Below are 16,834 nucleotides of genomic sequence, written 5' to 3'. Positions count from 1 at the left end.
CAATGTTGTATCCCTTGATAACACAAAGGCTTGTCAAAAGTAGGAAATTATCTGGGTCAGAGGATGATCATAAGACATTGAATACTTACGGCCACCTGCAGTTTTCTCATCTAGTCCTTCTGTTCCCTAATTCAGGGCTCCCTGTTCTGCGAAGTCTTGCTTTTTTTGATCGTGGCAAGAACACACTTGACATGTAATCTCAGGGTCTTAGCTCATGTCGTGTTCCCCTTCTGAGATGCCTTTTCCCTATAACCACTCACAGTCATACCTATCTCAGGATCCTACTTATCTCCCTCAGGAAACTTTCCCTTATCGCCTTAGCAAGAAGCACTCTCTCTTTTTCACTGTTTCATTATTTTTTACCTTCTTAAAGCTCTTCTCATCTGCTGCTTACATTACAGTTCATTGTTGGATGTTTTATCTCCACAATTACATTGCTCCTTAAAGGCATGTATTATGTGCATATAGTAACAATGTGTCATTTATAACTAATATTTAGTGGCTGCTACTAGATGCTATTCACAGCATTAACTGCTTTACACATATTATCTAGTTTAACCTCCAAACTCCAACTTTAAAGGAAAAAACTATTATTAGTTATTATTATACCTGTTTTATCACCAAGAAAACTGAGACTCCAGAAAGTTGATGAACTTGGCAAGGTTACACATCCAGCCTGTGTTAGAGCTATAATTTGATTTAATTCATGCCCACGAGAGCAGGATCTCTGTTTAATTCAGTGCTATATCCTCAACATCTAGAATAGTGCCCGGCACATGGAAGGCACTTAACACATACTTGTTGGGTATACGGATAATGGCATTTCTGAAAGTACAATCTCTTGAATATCATGTAATCAACAAATATTCTACCATCAGCATCACTGGTCACAGATTGGAAGAGAATAAGGAAATATAACTAAGTGCAACGTGGGATCCCAGATTGAATCATGGGACTAGAAAAAAGAACTGTAGAGGACAAATGGTGAAATTTGATTGAATTTCAAATAGGTCCATTGATTCATTAATAGTTCATTGTAATATGTTTATATAAGATGTTTATCATTGGAGGGCTGGGGGAACAGTTTATATGGGTCTACAATTTTTTTTGCAACTTTTCTGTGAGTCTAAAAGTATTTCCAAGAAAACATTGAGAAAAAAAGTCTTGTATGATTTCACTAAATCTTTTTTTTTTTTTTTTTTTTTGGAGACGGAGTCTTGCTCTGTCACCAGGCTGGAGTGCAGTGGTGCAACCTCGGTTCACTGCAACCTCCACTTCCCAGGTTCAAGAGATTCTCCTGCCTCAGTCTCCTGAGTAGCTGGTACTACAGGCACGCGCCACCATGCCCAGCTAATTTTTGTATTTTTAGTAGAGACAGGGTTTCACCATATTGGCCACGATTGTCTCGATCTCTTGACTTCATAATCTGCCCGCCTCAGCCTCCAAAAGTGCTGGGATTACAGGCGTATGCCACTGTGCCCGGCCTTCACTAACTCTTTTAAAATATAGATCCTTAATAATCTACCCAATATTACTGAGTACTGTGTAAAGGCAGGAAATCTCGATCTGGGATGATAGTATCAGAGAAGTGTACAGTTAAAAAAACCCTGGGAGGAGCAATCCCTGCACCTTTGTCACTTCTTGATGAGGAAGGCAAGACCCAGAGAGGTGGAGTTACTAAAAACACATGTGGGAGAACTGGTTCTAGAACTCAGGCCCTTTCCCTTTCCACTCATTTTCGTTTCTACTTGACAGCACTCCTCAATTCAAGTCCAAGAGCTCTTCCAGCTGGATTACTTCAATTCGATCTACATGCGTGAGATATTTTTACCCCAAAATTTAATATTCTAATTTCTAATGTGTTTATCATGAAACTACGAATATCTTAGTCAATAAGAACGTAATGTTTTGCTTTTCACACAAAACTTGAGTAGCAGTTTGAGAAGTAAAAATAAACTTTGACTATAGTATTTGAACCTAGTTCAACTAAACTTCAAATTAACAATTTCAAGGAGCTCAAAGTTTAATTAAAATGCTTTATTCAAGGAGCTCAAAGTTTAATTAAAATGCTTTATTCCCTTTGGATAAAGCCTCCTTCCACGCGCAGGTTCTGAGTTACTCGCTTATACTAAACACACAGACACACACACACACACACACACACACACACACAGAGCACTCATCGCAAAGATAATGGGTTATTTTATTTCATTGAGTGTAATTGTCTGAAATGGCTTCATGATACAATCATATACTAGGGGCCTGGATGAGGCAGTGATAGTCTTGGCCTTCTGCCCATGTTTTCCTCCAGTTTTTCTTGCCTGTAGGATTTCTGCTCCTCAACAAAATCTGTACCTCCCCTCCTCCACCTTCCAATGCCTGGGCTATGCGTTTAACAGATGGTGTTGTTATACAATCACGTTTAAAGGGATTAGAGCAGATCACTGGATTTCAGAATTCCTGACTATCACAGCTGTTTCTCCTCTAAAATGCTTTCACTCAATGTATGCAAGCTACTCCTCTGGCCAATCCTACTTTCCCAATGAACCCCAACAGAGAGACCTGAACACATCTACATTTTGAATCAGAAAATGAATTTTGATGCTAGAAATGAAAATACTTATGACTCTAATGTATGTATGTGTGCCAGTGACAATATTTGTTGTAAAAAGCCTAAAAACATATTGGGTGGTTGACGTAGATGTTAGGAAAATTATTCCACACATTATTTCTGCAATCAGATCTGTATATTCCATAACAAAATCCCCCAATCTGTCCATGAGACCATCCTTTTCTTGGGTACACTGCATTCAAATCTGAGTCATCTTTTACATCCACCTCTTCCTTACCTCCTGCCACCTCCTCTCCCTTCCATCACTGCTAGTTATTATCAAGCCTTGACTATTTTTCATTTACACCGTTGTGTTCGTTCCTTCCTTTCAATTTCCACTGTCATCACCATACTTCAGGCCGAATTTAGATGAATTTCAATATATTTAAATGGCTAAGGGGCAGCAAGGGAGCAGCGTGTTCCTTTGGTAACCAGTAAGGCACAACAGTGAAAAATGAGAGGTTGGCCACGGTGGCTCACACCTGTAATCCCAGCACTTTGGAAGGTTGAGGCGAGTGGATCACCTGAGGTCAGCAGTTTGAGACCAGCCTGGCCAACATGGTGAAACCCCATCTCTATGAAAAATACAAAAGTTAGCTGGGCATGGTGGTGCACGCCTGTAATCCTAGCTACTTAGGAGGCTAAGGCAGGAGAATCCCTTGAACCTGGGAGGCAGAGGTTGCAGTGATCCAAGATCATGACGCTGTATTCCAGCCTGGGCAATAGAGTGAGACTCTATCTCTAAATCAGATTTTAAACAGAGGCTGTCCCTTTCCACCATCGTAGAATGCAGTTTCTCAAAATCTTATGGGACTCCACGTGACTGTAAGGTAAAGTAGCTAATATTTTGTTCATGATCAGCGAATTGGTTTCCTTTCCTATTCTGAGCCATTTGACAGCATTTTGTAAAAATCCTCTGCCACTCTAGAAAGTGCATGCACACGCAACCCAGTGAAGTAGGTATTATTAGCCCCATCACACCAGATAAAGAAAGAAAAGCTGAAAGCAAATCACTGCTCAAGTGTTACGCTAATCAGTGTTCAACGTTCAATGGGAATCTGAACTCATTCCCATTGAAAATCAGGGAGTCTGATTTTCCTTCCCCTGTTCTCACAGACTCTTTAACTTTTTTTTTTTTTTTTTTTTTTTTTGAGACAGGGTCTCATTCCTGTTGCCCAGGCTGGAGTGCAGTAGTGCAATTTTAGCTCACTATAGCCTAGACTTCCCAGGCTCAGATGATTCTCCCACCTCAGCCTCCCAAGTAGCTGGGACTGCAGGCATACTCCACCATGCCTGGTCAATTTTTTGTATTTTTAGTAGAGAAAGAGTTTCGCCACATTACCTAGGCTGGTTTCAAACTCCTGGGTTCAAGCTATCCACCTGTCCCGGCCTCCCAAAGTGTTGGGATTACCAGCGTGAGCCACCATGCCCATTGGCTAACTTTAATGTAGTTTTTTTAAAATTAGTTTGATGTTTTCCAAAAAGAAGTGCGGTGTCATCCAATCTTACCCTATAAACTCTGTGTCCATACATATATTGTACATATAAAAAATGCACACATACATAGATGTTTGAGTATATGTATCTGTGCATGAGAGAGATTCCAAAATAATATATTACAATACACACTGTATTTGCCCTCTGTGCAGCAGCTGGCATGCTTTGGGCTCTTAATTATTATTAGTAATAATTAGTATAATTGCAAAAACATTACCAACATAACAGACTCTATGCCTGCACTTTGCTAGCATTCCTCCGAAGACAAGAAAACTTAAGTAGTCCTGGTTATATACAGAACATCTGTAACGTGCAGAACAGATCATGTGACAACAAATAAATACAAACCAAACCACCTTTTACACGTCTGTGTTTTTGGTTATTTGAGGTGCTGTGTTACTTTATTCTGAGTCAGTTTGGAAGATGAAACAGCTGTAATGCACAAAGAGTACACATAAAACATCATAATCAGCCCTCCTCTGCCTGTGAAAGGCAGCCAGGTTGTGTTAAGAATACGTCAAGAGTGTTTGCTGCTGTCTCTGAATGGGGCAATGTGTATGCCCTGCCATTATTAAAGGTAGATTTCTTAATAGGCTGCACAGAAAAGGTTTTACAGCAGACAGTGAAAACTGGGGGAAGCCAACACTGCCCGTGCTTTTAGATAGAGCTGCTAAACATTTTGGCTCCTGAAATGAGGAGAAAGTGTTCATCTCAAGAGTGTGAAAACCAATCCCATCACAACCCCATCAGAAAGCGTTGCTGTCAGTAAGCGTGGCTTCTCAGGGGTGTTCCATTCCCTAATCATGCCAAGTAGTTTGACTTGTTTCCATTCAGCATTTTAAATGTTTGCCTTTGCATTTGTTTTCTCATAAATTCTGCAGGTAACCAGGTAAAGTGACAAAGTTTGGAATTTTGTTTCTGATCTATTTAGGATGGAGAATTTGAAACAGGGCAGCTGAAAGCCTATATGTCTCTGAGTGAATTTTAAAAGGATCCTGGGCATGGTGGCTCACGTTTGTAATCCCAGCTCCTTGGGAGGCTGAGGCAGGAGGATCGCTTGAGGCCAGGAGTTTGAGACCAGCCTGGGCAACATAGCAAGATGCTGTCTCTACAAAAAATTAAAAAATTAGCCAGGTGGCCGGGTACGGTGGTTCACGCCTGTAATCCCAGCACTTTGGGAGGCCGAGGCGGGCGGATCATGAGGTCAGGAGATCGAGACCATCCTAGCTAACACGGTGAAACACCGTCTCTACTAAAAAATACAAAAAATTAGCCGGGTGTGGTGACGGGCACCTGTAGTCCCAGCTACTCGGGAGGCTGAGGCAGGAGAATGACCTGAACCTGGGAGGCGGAGGTTGCAGTGAGCCGAGATTGCGCCACTGCACTCCAGCCTGGGTGACAGAGCCAGACTCTGTCTCAAAAAAAAAAAAAAAAAATTGGCCAAGTATGGTGGCATGCACCTGTGGTCCCAGTCACTTAAGAGGCTGAGGAAGGAGGATCACAGGAGCCCAGGAGTTTGAGGCTGCAGTGAGCTATGACTTGTGCCATTGCACTACAACCTGGGTGACAGCGCAAGGATCCTATTTCTAAAAAAAAAAAAAGTTGCTCCTGCCCCTTCCTGAGTGGGGTGTGCCCAAGCATCACCATGGCAGGAGCCACGCAGAGGCAATATTGGAGAAAAGAGCGGCTGGTGGGTTTGACACCCTTGTAAAGAATAAATAAAATGCTAGGGCTTAGCAAACTGGTTCTTGGCAAAAGAGAGAAGCACATCTGACTGCTGTAGACCTGGAAGCAGAGCCACCAAGATTCTAGGGTGGTGTTACCCAAAGTGGGGTGTGGGGTAAAGGCACAGATCCCTCAGCCCCATCTCAGTCATCACAGTATCTGAAGGGGTGCTGTGCATTCAGCCATTATTAACAAGCCCCACAGATAACATGCATGCACACTGAGTCTCAGAGCCCCATTGGAAAAGCTCAGCACCCTACTACTCATTGCATGGTGTGGTGTGAAGGGCAGCAGTAAGGGCCACACCTTAAGTGAGGAATCTCGCCCCCACACGCTCGATCTCTGCATCAGGATCTGCAATTGATAAACACACCCAGGTGAGCTGTTTGCACACTTGGCAGGGAAACACTGCTCTAGAGGACTCATTCCGAAAGTGTTGCACACCAGAATCGCCAGGGTCACTTAAAACCTATCACTATAGTCTGTGCTCCAGCCCGGAGAGGCTAATTTAATTGGTTTGGAGGGTGGCCTGAGCATTCCGATTTTTTTTAAAGCTTTCCAGGTGATTTTAATGTGCAGCCAAGGTTGCAAACCCCTGTTTACAAAGGATGATGAGATAGATTTCAGATGGAGGAAGTCAATTTGTTGAAGAGATTGTGAAACTCAGAAGGCACAGTAATCTATGTTGTAGCAACCCCCCGTCAACTCCAGTGGGGATGGCAGCATGTTCAAGAGGCTGAAAAACAGAGCCAGCAAGTGAGACATGAGGTTTCACTGAGGATCCACGTACAGGGGAGAGAGTCCAGGGGTAGAAGGCTGGGCAAGAGAACTGCAACCGCTTGCAGAAGGCATGCAGTTTGTAAAGCATCTTCACTTACTACCCTCCCGCTGATGACCTCCACCTGGCAACCTTCATTTACTCCAAAAACAAAGGCCCTCAATCCCCTCTACGGCCCGCATTCAGTGGGACAGACCAGGGTCTCAGGTCTTCCTCATAGACAAGGAATGGATCTCTGGGCTGGCCACTCCCAGATTCCCTAGCTCGGATTTCCCAACCACATTCGAGTGTGTGTGCCACCCAGGGTCATTTTGGGGTATGCTGACGTTATTGCTCTCAGGTGCATTTACTTCACAATTGGAAAGGCAAAGTGCTTTTGATTTGAAAAAAGCAGGACCCCAGAGTGAAAGAAAATTGTTTCTTTTTAAGTTCTAAAAAGCACTGGCTTGGAAATTCACAAAACCAATCATGGAGGCCTAGAACATAGAGTTTATCAAATAAACAAGAGGGTTTAGAAAGCATGCCACCCAATTACCTTTAGGGGAAAGAGGGCTTTTGTTACTGCCCAGGCAAAACATAACAAAGACTGCAGCTCAATCAGGCTGGAGCAGTGAGATGCCTGGGTGGAAACTGGCAACAGCTAACAAAAATCTAGGTAGATAAGCCTGAGGGCAATCACAGGAACCTGCATACCCAACCCGTGCATGTCTGAGTCCTGAGTGGCTCAGAAGCATTTGCTAAAAGGGGACTGAAGAGGCTAACAGAAGATGAAGAGGGCCCAGGACACAGGGAACTTTTGAGCAGAGGTCACTACACAGACAATGGAACTAGCCACAGAAGCTTGAGCAATGCCCCAAAGACCACAAGGGACTGAGCTACCCTTTAGTCTGAAGCCAATAATAGTAGATGATGGGTGTGAGCCAGATCGCTTTTCCCAATCACTGGACAACAGGTAAACCCCTTTCTATTTCATTCCTTGAGAGGGTGGCTACACAGGGCGGAGAAAAAGAGTCTTTTTTTTTTTTCTGAGATGGAGTCTCGCTCTGTTGCCCAGGCTGGAGTGCAGTGGCGCCATCTCAGCTCACTGCAACCTCCGCCTCCTGGGTTCAAGCAGTTCTCCTGCCTCAGCTCCCTGAGTAGCTGGGACTACAGGTGCATGCCACCATGCCTGGCTAACGGGTCTTGAATCTGAGTAAATATTTACCTAAATAAGACTAAGTCTAAACCTAGAAGTGATTGCAAGATTAACATTCTCTACCATGGTGGAAATGGAGGTTTTGAAAGCTAAGTGGAATTCATTTCTAGAAAAATGAAGAAAGTTACATGTCTGATTCCTGAATTACGCCTGTAGCTTTCAATCAACTGTACTAGTTAAGGGAATCTAGTCGCCTGCCTATAAGGCAGTTTCTTCTCTATAGGTTCTGGGATCTTGCTATCAAGTTAAAAAGACTTCTTTGACTGGCATTCTTTTTGCTAAAGGACAAGGATCAGGGAAAAATGTTGTAGAATCATGAATCACATGAATCATATTCCTATCTGAGACATAGAAAATTAGGGCTAGAACATACGTCTACTAAGATGCATAGATGAACTCTGAAAGCCTCAAGACTCTCTTGACGGATGAATTCAACTAAGCAGTATGGACAGGCCTGCCTTAGTAAAGAACATTTACTTCAGAGACAAGAGGCACTGCACTGACATGTCTGATTATTATAATTTGCATCAGATTGAGCAGATAAAGTTGTTGACTAGCAAATGGCCTCAAGTGAATATTTCTGATTGTTAAGGGAAGAAAAAGACATAATTAGGTAATTGGCTGGGCGCAGTGGCTCACGCCTGTAATCCCAGCATTTTGGGAGGCCGAGGTGGGCAGATCATGAGGTCAAGAGATTGAGACCATCTTGGCCAACATGGTAAAATGCCATCTCTATTAAAACTACAAAAATGAGCTGAGTGTGGTGGTGCACGCCTGTAGTCCCAGCTACTCAGGAGGCTGAGGCAGGAGGATCACTTGAACCCAGGAGGTGGAGGTTGCAGTGAGCTGAGATCATGCCACTACACTCCAGCCTAAGGAAAGAGTGAGACTCCGTCTCAGAAAAAAAAAAAAAAAAAAAAAAAAAAGAAAAAAGGAGGTAACCGATTACTAACATTGCACAGACTTTAGCTTTCTTTTCCTTTCCTGCTGCTCTTAATTTTTTTCTCCCTGAAGGGAATATTCCTGGGGAAAAAAGTTGACTCATGCTACTCTCCTTCCTGGCTCTCATTTGGGACATGTTTAGCCTTTGAAGGAAGTCGAAGGGCCGGCTGTGTGATGGATACATCCTCTATTTCCTTTGCCTCATCGAAGGCACAGCCTTTCTGTCAATTTCCCTGGTACTAAGGGTGGGAAGGAAATCTATGACTACTATAATAAATAGCAATAACTTTCTAATTGTTTACCTAAAATGCAACCCAGGAGTTGAATTTCATTAATCACCCTGACATTTTTGGGGGTAGGAATTACATAAGCGACCTAGATTTTTGAATTATTTTAAATTTGGATATATTATATATACAAATCTCCCCCCAGTAATAACAACTAACTACCATTGATTAGCATAACATAACCTAAGAAAATAAATGTAACTAGATATTCTTGAAATTGCCACAGGTAGAAAGCATTAGTATACAGTATAATACCAAATCCACTTTGAGCCCACTTCGACGTCTCCATTAGTGTCATAAAAGGTTTATGGCAAATGTATAAGACTATGTTGTGGTATCCTTTTTGTCTAACCCCAGAGGAGAGAAGAAAGCCAAAGTCCTGAAATTAATGATGTATATTTAGGCAGTCAGCTTACTGGATGCTGCCCCAAACCAAAAAATAACTCTACATATGGAAAATTCCCAATTAGGGGAGGGGCTGGTGGAAAAGACAAGGTTTTTGTAAGTAGTTGAAGCTGTCATTTAACTATTAATGGCTTCTAAATACTTACTGAAATCATCTTAAACATAAAAGTGAAAATCAAGCCATAAAACCAAGAAGTCTGATGTTCTCTGCTAAAGAATCTGGACAGTGAAATAATCTTTTAAGACAAATCAATATCTTCATATAGCATGCACAAAACATAAATTATCTGTGCCTTATGGCTTTCTATGTGCCTTCAATATGGGGGAATTAGGTAAATCAAGAATACTTTATGATTCCTATCATGAATCAGTTCTTTTTTTCTCCACTTTAAAATGTTCAGTCTATCTTTGGAAAACCACAAAATATGGCTGGAAGAGAAACATATATTATATTTTTGAGACACAGTCTCACTCTGTCGCCCAGGCTGGAGTGCAGTGGCGCAATCTTGGCTCACTGCAACCTCTGCCTCCCGGGTTCAAGTAATTCTTATACCTCAGCCTCTTGAGCAACTGGGACTACAGGCATGCACCACCATGCCCAGCTAATTTTTGTATTATTAGTAGAGACGGGGTTTTACCATGTTGACCAGGCTGGTCTCAAACTCCTGACCTCAACTGATCCACCCACCTCGGACTCCTAAATACTGGGATTACAGGTGTGAGCCACCATGATGGGCCAAGCTGGAAGATATTTATGCTTTAAAAACATGAGCTTCATAACAGAAATGTTGAGGCTCTTACTATAATAGGAACTATGAGCTCAAAAGGGTTAAAATACTTGGTTCCAGAAAGGATGCAAACTGTCTGTGTCAGTGCAAGCCGTGGTATTGAGGAGTTTCAAATGAAAACTTGGGTTGTGAAGTTGACAGGTTTTATGTACAATGCAGATCTTTAAGCCATTTTGCCTTTCTATCATTGTCTCTTGACAGGAGAAGGAAGTGTATGTTTGTCTTTCTTCAAATTCTCATGAAAGTCGCTCTGGAATCATACTTTTAAAAAGCCTATAGCACACTTAAGCTTCAGCCTCATCTGTATGAGAAAACTGCCTTTGCATGATGTATTTTCCAGAAAATGGACTCTTTTCAGGACGTAGACTCTCACGTGGCAAAAGAAAGAAAACCTTACCTGGGTAATCATTCTTGTCTATGTCTGAATCTCCTCTTAAAGTAAAGCCAAATCCAGAAGGGACAGCGTGTGAGGCCCACACTCCTTGCAGAACTTGGGAAGGCTTGGTGTTTAAGCCATCTTTGTTCCCATTATAAATGAGCACTTTGCCTCGTTGATCCTTGCCTGCAAAAGGCACGCCGATGGCAATGTCTAAAAACAGACACAAAAACATATTTTATGTGTATACGTATTTAATTCTTCATTTATTCATTTTAGAGACAGGACCTCACTCTGTCACCCAAGCTGGAGTGCAGTGATGGGATCATGGCTCACTGCAGCCCCAAACTCCTAGACTCAAGTGATCCTCCTGCCTCAACTTCCCTAGGAGCTGGGACCACAGGTATGTACCACCATGTCTGGCTAATATATATATACTAGTTGTTTTTTTTTTTTTTTTTTTTTTTTTTTTTTTTTTTTTTAGCAATGGGTCCTTGCTTTGTTGCCCAGAATGGTCTGGAATTCCTGGTCTCAAGTGATCCCCCCACCTCAGCCTCCCAAAGTGTTAGGATTAAAGGCATGAGCCACTGTGCCTGGCCATGGAGACATTTCTTTTCTTAAGTACAGAAGAATGGTTCAGAAATAGAGTTTAGTACACTCAAAGAGCAGTATCAAACTCTAAAGGGCTTATAATGTTTCCCATGAAAATTCTGTAGTACTGCTGCAATGACAAATTATTTGTTGCCTTTTATCCATCCAGCAAATATTTATTAAGAGCCTCCAGGGCCTGGCACGGTGGCTCACGCCTGTAATCCCAGCACTTTGGGAGACCGAGGCAGGCAGATCACGAGGTCAGGAGATTGAGACCGTCCTGGCTAACACAGTAAAACCCCATCTCTACTAAAAATACAAAAAATTAGCCGGGCGCCTGTAGTCCCAGCTCCTTGGGAGGCTGAGGCAGGAGAAGGGTGTGTACCCGGAAGGCAGAGTTTGCAGTGAGCCGAGATCACACCACTGCACTCCAGCCTGGGTGACAGAGAGAGACTCCATCTCAAAAAAAAAAAAAAAAAAAAAAAAAAAAGAGCCTACAACGTGCTGAATGTAGTGAATACAACAGCAAATTAGACATTCAAAGCTCCTGCTTTTAGAAAACGTATATTCTAGTACAGGTAATAGACAATTTGCATAGAGAAAAATAATCAAATTATCAAAAGCAATAAATGCTATGTAGAGAATCTTTTTTTTTTTTTTTTTGATGGAGTCTTCCTCTGTTGCCCAGGCTGGAGGGCAGTGGCATGATCTTGGCTCACTGCAGACTCCGCCTCCCAGGTTCAAGTGATTTGCCTGCCTCAGCCTCCCAAGTAGCTGGGACTACAGGCACACTCCACCATGCCCAGCTAATTTTTATATTTTTAGTACAGACAGGGTTTCACCGTGTTGTCCAGTCTGGTCTCGAACTCCTGACCTCAAGTGATCCGTCCACCTTGGCCTCCCAAAGTGCTGGGATTATGAGTGTGAGCCATAACGCCCGAACAAGAGTCTTAAAACTAGTGATTTGATGGAGAGTGGTCAGATTTTTGTTTTTAGATTAGGTGATTAGAATATGTGTCTCTGTGACTGGCACTGAAACTGAAATCTAGAAACAGGAAGCAACCAACAGTGTGAAAGTCCGATGGAAAAGCATCCAAGCAACGGCCACACAAAGGCCCAAAGCCAGAAGGAGTGTCGTCCATTGGAGAAACAGCCAGAGGCGTTCCACATAGAAACTCAGTGAGTGACAGAGCCTGATCAGATCACAGATCCTGGGGCTGGGTGGACCAGGTGAGGTAGGGTTGCTGGATAATTAGGAGATCCTTGTTTCCAAAAGAAAGGAAAACAACTCATTTTGAAAGATTATTTCATTTAATGATTACTTCATCCCATGAATGAACAGGCAAGACCCTTTCTGTAGTTGAGGACAGTGGGAAACCTGGAGAGTGCCACCTGACTCACATCGATATGCCATTTACCTTCCACACGTTTTGTCAGGATCGTTCCTGAACAATAAACGTGAGTACCCAGTTGTATTTGAAGAAGAGTTCTAATAACACCATTCGCATCTTAGTCCCCACGGTGGGTTGCAGCATGTGTTCTCATTTGTCGCTCTGTTCCTCTTTCTTTCTGGGTACATGTGGATAAGACTGAATACATCGAGACTCAGTCTTCATGATGTTAATGAGACTGATAAATCCACTTTTTCTGAACAAGTAAAGAGAGACTATCTAGACAGGGCACAGTAGCTCACACCTGTAACAGCACTTTGGGAGGCCGAGGCGGGTGGATCACGAGGTCAGGAGTTCAAGACCAGCCTAGCCAAGATGGTGAAACCCCATCTCTACTAAAAAATACAAAAATTAGCCAGGCGTGGTGGTGGGCACCTGTAATCCCAGCTATTCGGGAGGCTGAGGCAGAGAATTACTTGAACCCGGGAGGTGAGGCTGCAGTGAGCCAAGATCACGCCACCGTACTCTAGCCTGGGTGACAGAGAAAGACTCTGTCTCAAAAAAAAAAAAAAAAAAAAAAAAAAAATCTAAAAATTCAGATTTTTGTAGAAAACAAAGATATTGTCCTGTGTCAGGTGAAAAGGAACACTTTCTTAACTTTCTCTAAGTCAGTGCCTTGACTCCCATCCCCTTGTTTACTCTCAGTGAATTTGACATTATTTTACCTGCTTTATATACTCAAGGACACCAAAGCTCAGAGAAGCTAGGACCTCCATTTATGTCATTTAGAATACTTCTTTCATCTTTTAAAAATGCTATTAAAGGTTTGAGAGAAAAGACAAATAGAAGAAACTATGATTTTTAAAAGACAACTCCATAGATAATTTAGCACTGTTTATTTTACTTGAGCGATCAGGAGTAGAGCAGCTTTAGAAGGCAGCAAGTCACTTAAAGGTAAGCTTGTCTTTACAAAAATTTCCCTGCAACCATAAGCTTTTTACATGTACTTTGTTTTATGGTACTCTAAAAATTACTAACCATATGTTGCTGAGAACTTTTTTCAAAGAATGTGTGAGTACAGTAACATTTGCCAAATATACTAGTGAATACTAATCTGATGTGAATACTTCCAAGGCTACTTTGTTAGAGCAAGTTCCTCTTACTTCCTTGACTTCAATCAAGAAATTCACTATACTTGGTTCTTAACTTAAAAGTCCTGAAAATGTATGCAAAATTTTGTGTGAAGGTGTGTTTTTCTGAGGAGAGGGTACTTGGAGGGGTTTCATAAATTCTAGACTAAAGAACGACAAACCTAACCTAGGAGTTTAACACTACTTTGTTGCAAATGTTGAAACTAAGGTGAAGCTTACATGCCAATTAAAATTCAGCATAACCTATACATAACCCATATAGGCTAATCAGAAGCCAGGATACTTGCTAATATATCAACATGTATTTATTTGTCTTGACATATAGAAGGTTTCCTAGTTAAGTCACCAAATCCAAACATCAATTTTAAAAATAATTCCTGCCACTGCTGAGAGCTATTACAGGATCGTCAACATCAAACGTGAGAAAATCGCTTGGACTTCAGAGCAGGGACTATTTCTGTATTAACTTTGGCTTTAAAGTTTTAATTCTTAAAATTTAGTAAGAAATATTTCTGCGAGTAAACAGCACTTATAAGTAGAGAAGTCTAAGGTCGAACATTTGAGATATTATTTTGAAGTTTGCAGACACCTAAAGGTACTATTTTTATTGTAACCTGGAGTGCCTGTAGCCTTCCAACGTCTCTTAAAATTCATTTAGAGGTTTTCAAACTGTAGTAATACCCTCAAACCATTACCCGGAGCTCTGAAGACTGATCTCTGAGGTAGTATGGTTTTGATATTGCTTAATGAGGTTTTTCTGAAGTTTCTGATAACTGAATGTGTCTTCTACAAGGAGATCAATTATACTACATTTAGGATTGAAGCAAATTATGTTACAGATTTTCCCTCTGTGTCGCATTGTAATCTTGTGAGATTTTAAATAAAAATTTTCAGAAAAGTGAGAAGGGAAATTTCCATGTAATATTTATATTAGTCAAAATGTATAAACTTAAAGCTGCCTTGAGATTTGTGATAGTTTATTAAAAATCAGTCATAATAATAACTGTACCCACACACACCATACTGAATACTTTAAAACAGGCATGGCTTCCTTTATGCAGTGGTGACGACACATAAACGACTTCCACGCTGTGGTTTACATTACCATTGTATCCATCTTGGTTCAGGTCTCCTAAGTGCGCCATAGCACTTCCGAATCTCCCAAATGTCTCGGTGCCAGTAAGGATCTGGGGGTCTCTGAAGAGGAGGGAGCTCACTTGCAAATACAGGTAGATTTGCCCTACTTCTCTGGGGTTGCTCTCAAATTCACGTTCCATAAAGAGAGGTGCCCCAACCAGGACATCATCCAGTCTGTAAGGAACAAAGAAAGCAGCTCAGCGCACTGGTAGAGAGGAGAGTCATTTTGTGTGTATTTGTAATCAACTAGACTAGTACATTTCCACTGGTACTTTTCCTTCTCTGAGGGTTATTTTACAGTCATCAGATTGCTTTCACTGCTTTGTTACGTCTATGGAATCGAATGCTGTAAGAAAATAAGAGTGGTTAAATTATCACACTGAACATTTTAGCTATGTTAAAAATGTCTGCTTTAAAAAAACCACAGATATTTCACCATTTTCAGCTTTTTAGTGCATTTCCAGAACCTGTACTTGCACAAAGAAAACATATCGAGAAAGGACAAAATAGCTTTTTGTAAAAATAGATTAGAGTTTGTCTGCAATTAATATAACTGTACATTAAATTATTCAGTTTTTATGCAGCAATGTTTAAAATCAATTTTGTCCTTCCCTTTCCTTTTGTTAGCTCAATTTAAATAAAACAGATTAGAGAGGTATATCAAGCTGGTTAGAAAGGTAGCAAACAACTTCTCAGCCCAAATAAAAATTTACATTCTTTGCATACATAGATTATAGCAAAAAACTAATATGTAATTTTTAAGGCTAAAAAAATTTCAAGAGATATTCAAGCAAATTATTTAGAGAGAAAGATATAACCACCTGGAGAAAAAATAAAACAGTGGTTACAGGTGTTTCCTTCACAGAGCCAGATGGGCAGGAAGAGGACTGGAACGGGAAACTTCACTATAAGCCTTCTAAGTGATTTGATTTTTTAAAAATGTATAATGTATGATTTCTATTTTAAAATTTTAAAAGTCACACCAACCAAAATATATATATATATATATAAAATTTGATCTAAATTAATGACCTCTACTAAAGTTTGTCTACAGATGCAATGTCTTGGCAGATGCAGTAATCTCAAGAATGACCGGAGGCAGGAACATATATTTGCATTTGACTTTTATGCCTATGTAGATTAGGTAATATGCTGAAGTTTGCCAAGCAAACCGGTTAAAATATTATTAATATAATTTAGTTAAAATAATTCATGTATATGAGATATATAACAATGTATATTAATACATTAATGTATGAAATATATAAAATTAATTATATAAATTGAGTATATTATATAAATATAAAGGTCAAGAAACAATACTATATTAATATGCAATATATTAATACCTAAAAATTAAGATATATCAATAACATTAATAACATAAAATCAATAATTTGTATAAATAACATATATTAATAACAGATTCCATGTCAAATGGCTCATATACACCTTTAATATAGTTTATATCAAAAGTCAGGGATGAGGTGGGAACAGTTACTGAGAACAAGAAACTTTCTTTAAGATCTGAGCAGTCTACAAGACACTCCAACATCACTCTGACCTACCCTCTCTCCAATTTCTGGCCTTCCTTGTGGTATTTATCTATTGTCTTCAGTCTGAATCAAAAGACATCCTGTGTTCTTCCTAGGTTTAAGGTACTTTGATAAGTGGCTTTAATGCAATGATGACTATTAGGTCAACCAATTCATTCCCTAATAACTTACAAATGAGGTTAAATGACTACCCCTATGACTATAAACAAGGCAGACTGGGAAAAATAATATGAGACAATGAAATTCATTCTGGGTATCCTGGACCAGGGAGAGGCTGGGTGCTTGGAGGAAACTAAGGAAGGTTCCATGGAGGAGACGGCTTTGAACCTGGGTGGGATCCTGAGGTGGGCTCTCCAGGTGGAGGTGTTGTGAGCCAAACCAAGTGTCCCTGCATAGAGTGAGGG

The 16,834-nt window shown here is 40.8% G+C and overlaps 1 protein-coding gene across 2 annotated transcripts in view; it reads right to left on the bottom strand.

Annotated features, from left to right (window-relative positions):
- The window catches only part of LOC105488206 (integrin subunit alpha 8), a 193,407-nt gene that overhangs the window by 109,783 nt on the left and 66,790 nt on the right, over window positions 1-16,834 (bottom strand). For both annotated transcript variants that reach the window (XR_011608242.1, XM_011752068.3), the window contains exons 12-13: window positions 14,843-15,048; window positions 10,626-10,817 (exon numbers count right to left, since the gene is read on the bottom strand). Coding sequence is in view for 1 of the 2 variants with exons in the window: in XM_011752068.3 (XP_011750370.1) it covers window positions 10,626-10,817; window positions 14,843-15,048 (398 nt within the window). In the remaining variant the exon portion in view is untranslated. The remainder of the gene's footprint in view (window positions 1-10,625; window positions 10,818-14,842; window positions 15,049-16,834) is intronic.

This window comes from Macaca nemestrina, chromosome 9 (genome assembly GCF_043159975.1).
Source record: "Macaca nemestrina isolate mMacNem1 chromosome 9, mMacNem.hap1, whole genome shotgun sequence".
Taxonomy (NCBI): Eukaryota; Metazoa; Chordata; class Mammalia; order Primates; family Cercopithecidae; genus Macaca; species Macaca nemestrina.
Note: the sequence above shows the minus strand (reverse complement) of the source record. Positions and strands in the feature narration are given on the sequence as shown.